The sequence below is a fragment of the Parasteatoda tepidariorum genome, unplaced genomic scaffold, assembly GCF_043381705.1.
Source record: "Parasteatoda tepidariorum isolate YZ-2023 unplaced genomic scaffold, CAS_Ptep_4.0 HiC_scaffold_5909, whole genome shotgun sequence".
Classification (NCBI taxonomy): domain Eukaryota; kingdom Metazoa; phylum Arthropoda; class Arachnida; order Araneae; family Theridiidae; genus Parasteatoda; species Parasteatoda tepidariorum.
Genome location: NW_027261835.1, coordinates 1 through 4,127, shown reverse-complemented (window position 1 = coordinate 4,127; position 4,127 = coordinate 1). Strand labels below are relative to the sequence as shown.

The window sequence follows — 4,127 nt, the reverse complement described above, 5'->3', positions numbered from 1 at the left end:
ACAAACTTTATTTGATCTATAGAGAAAATAGAAATTTATTTTTAATGTAGTTACTTTATATGACTTACTTTCATATGACTACATAGTAAAACTTTATAAATTTAAATACTCTGGTTATTATTAGTTCTCTAAATAATCAAATCAAAATAATAAACAATTCAAGATATAATTAGAAAAAGCGCATGTTAAATAAAATGATAAAACTATTTTGAAAATAAATAAAGTCGTTTTAGAGTTAAAAAAAATATTTTTTAAGTTTATCTTAGAAAGAGAAAAAGCATAATATAAGATGAAGAGTGAGTTTCTTCTGATATCTTTTGAAAGCTAGTTGACCCNTTCTGTGACAGTGATTAGTTTCGGGTTACTTAACACACGCACCCCCACAAAAAATGTAGGGGAGACAGTGAAACGGGTTTTGGAGGTGCAATATATTTCGTCCCTTTTCGAACCTATCCTTACTGAAGGTTGGAATTGAAATGAAAAGGCCTCCTTAGGTATTCTTTGGCCAAGTATTGTACCGATGAATTAGTTTCTGTAAAGTGGCGCTGTTGTCAACGTCGGCGCGATAGCTCTGAGGCTATCTTACCGATAGTCGGTGTAATAGACACTGCCTTTCTAAAACTCGAAACAGCACTTTCGAAAGAAAAATTTTTGTTTTACCCTCCTTACCTATAGAAATGCTGGCAAAAGAATATTTCACGAATGACAAAGCATTGTTCCTACATATAAAAATATTGCATTAAATTAACCAAGAGAAAAATTGTTGTTGTTGTTAATTTATTTTTTGTGCCATGTCTTTCAGTACATATATCATATATTTTTGTATACTAGACTTTGTATTATTACTTTTATGCAACCAATCTCCGAGTTATTAGACGGAATTTTAATAATTGTGCTATTGATAATTTGAATTTTTAAATATTGAAGGCTCATAAAATATGCTTCATCTTAAGTGATTTTTTGTGCATTTTCTGCATTTTAAGAAAGGGAATTTGATGATTTGGTGAATTAATCGTAATACACTTTAACACTTATAATTTCTATGTAAATATTTGTAAATAATGTGGTGCTAAATAGGCTTAATTACAAGAAGATAATATGATGACTATATGCTCGTGGGACTCTTAATTTACTATGATTAGTCTTTAAGTTTTTCTAGATCTTATGCAAATTATATCCTTGATTTGTATAATGAATATAGGTATGTATTATGAAATTTAGACACGTATTAAACCTTTTTTTTTTTTGTGTAAAAAATGATGTTGAAATATTTTCTATCAAAAAGTAAGTTTGATTACTTATTAATTAAAAAATATAATGATATTTGTGATAAACTATTTTTGTGCATAGCAAATATAAGTCTGAAATTATATTAAAAGTCAAGAGAATTTACTTATGAAGTTGATTTGAAGCCTCTTGAAAATATAATATTTATTTCTAAATTTTTTATGGAACTGTAGTCTTAATAAAAAAAGTTTTTTATCTCTTTATAGAAATATGAGAAACTTAAAATTGGTCCGAGCTTCTAAAAAGACTGTTATAGAGAGTGACAGTTTTTGTCAGGATTTTGACAACTTCATATATTTCAGTAGCAGTAAAGGAATTTATCACTTTGATCAAGTTAATAATGAAGTAAGTGGTAAAGTTTATTATAATTAAAAAACATTTATATTTCAAATAATTCTTTGCTGTATAGATCATATAATTTTAATTAGGAAACTATTAATATTTTTGAATTTTACTAGTTATTGTACCTTTATTATTCTCAAATTAATTTATTACTATTATCTCAAAAATGATTAACATGTAATCAGTTCAAAACAAAATATTTGTTTTGTTTCTATAACTACTGAATAAATTTGTCTTTATTTTTTAGTTATAAGAGCAGTGGCAGTCATGGACTTAGGTGCCCTCCTTCTGGTGTATTCTATTTTAAAACTTTCCGCAAAAAATTTAAAATTATCCAAATCAAAAATACTCGGGTGAAAAGATATTTATAATAATTTATTTTGTTTTGATTTATGATAATGAAAAACATAATTGTAATACAAAAGCAAGCAGAATTTAGAAAAAGTAGTGAATTGAAAACACACTTTCCACATTAAAAGGAGATTGATCTATAATATGAAAGTTATATAAACTCACTATCTTACAATAACTATATTCAAATTTTAGTTAAGGGTTACTATTATTCATAAGGGAAGTTAAAATATATCTTATAAATAAAAATTATGTTATAAATATAAAATTCATAGTTTATCAATAGTAGTATACTATCTTATAAGTATAGTTTTTAGTGTTATTTTTTCTGGAGTGTGTCTGTCCTGCCCCATGGGTTTTGCGAGGGCATTATTTACACCACCGTAAGAGTGACAGATTTTGAAATCGGTGGCAAGATTGACACTTCAACTTGATGACATTGAAGTAATATTTTGTCATGCTTTTTAATTTAACATAACTCAAAATTATTTTATTGTCATTGTATTAGTGTAGTGAGTTACATGTTTTTTCATTAAGTACTATGTATATTTATTTTTTGAATTTAAATAATATATTTACATAAGTAAAACTAAATTAATTGACATGGCCATAACATAGTGTAACAATTAATGCTAATTAATTTATTTTTAATCATGAATTATTTGACGTCTGAATTTACAAATTATAATAAAAAGATTTAACTTAAAATTGTTCTAAATTGAGAATCTCTAATGCTTATGCTCAAGTACCTTTGACTTTTAAATATTTAGGAAAACTATTTTATTTTAATCAGGAAGTTATCTTTTTCATCAATTTGCTTAAAAAATGTCTTTATTGTTCTTAAATGTTTCTAATAAAACTTTGACAAGCCAAGTTCTTCAGCCATTGTCTTTGCAAATTAAGTCAGAAAGGAGCGCCTCTTATTTGATAAGAGAACACCACTTGGGTGAAGTGTGACTTAACTCAAATCTCCCCTGATAGAGGCAGGATCACTTATTTGTGAGGCCTCTTCCACAATTTAGACATAGATCTGAAGGGGAAGGAAATTTTTCCCAGATCCCTATACCCCAAGTATTGCTCAATAACCGACCACTGAATTTTTTATTTTATGCTCCTGGATATCACATATATTCAGTGGGTCTTAGCAGTATCAACCCCCTTTGGAACTGAAGTTTAATGCTCTAACCACGGGTAACCACATGGCCCAACAGTGGGTGTTTATATATTTTTTTCTAAATTTTTATTTGTGTATCAACAATTTGTTTACACATTTTCTCAAAATTTTCTCTAAAGGTCTCATTCTGTTCCGGTTTTGATTCAGAGGAGCAAGAATATGTTATTGGTATGGAATACATTATGGAAACCAATAGTATTTTCCTAGCATCAGCTTCTGGGAATCTATATTTGTATGATATTGCAGAAAAACAAGTATATATGTTTTATATCTTTCAACATTTGTGTATTTGCATTCTATGTTTTGTCTTCATTTATTACTGCTTTACAAATAAAATTAGTTCATTGCTTTTTACCATATTAAGAAAAAATTAAAAATCTATAACATTTGCAAAACAAAGGACAGAAAATCTAAATGGCAGTAAAATATTATGTTTTATTTATAAATTAATTATATCTGTGTTGGAACACAAATTAGATTAAGTGGTGATTATAGAAAAATGTTCTACGTTTAAATTAATATGATATAATATGAAATGATTTCTTATAGAAGTAGGAGACATTAATTTAGAAATTGCCCTCATACTTTTTGACACAATCTGTTAAAGATTTTGGTTCTTATTTATTTATTTTTAATAAGCGTATAAGAAAGCTTTTATCTTTAGTAGCTGGAATATTTTAGTGATGTATTTTTGTTCAAAAATTAATGAAATTGTTTTTTCTTTTGTTTTAAATAATCAGGAGACCAATGTGAATCTTAGATGAAAAGGTTAAATTTCTTTTTATGTTAATTTTGTTGTGCATATTTTGAACTGATTCATGTTTTGTGTTCATTAAATTAGGTTAGTAACATTGGAGCTGTAGAGAATGGTTTAAAAGAATTTGCATGGAGTCCTGATCAAGAATTTCTCATTTTATTAACTGGTAATATTTTATATTTTCTATCTGTACATTTTGCAACTTATTATTTCAAT

The 4,127-nt window shown here is 26.7% G+C and overlaps 1 protein-coding gene across 1 annotated transcript; it reads left to right on the top strand.

Annotated features, from left to right (window-relative positions):
* Positions 1–569: 569 nt before the first annotated feature.
* Positions 570–4,077, top strand: LOC122273600 (elongator complex protein 1-like; the record flags this gene model as incomplete). The annotated part of the gene is made up of 4 exons (XM_043057634.2): positions 570–1,201; positions 1,494–1,632; positions 3,274–3,408; positions 3,996–4,077. Coding segments are annotated over exons 2-4 (352 nt in total), but the record flags the coding sequence as incomplete, so codon positions are not given.
* Between the last annotated feature and the right edge of the window lie 50 nt (positions 4,078–4,127).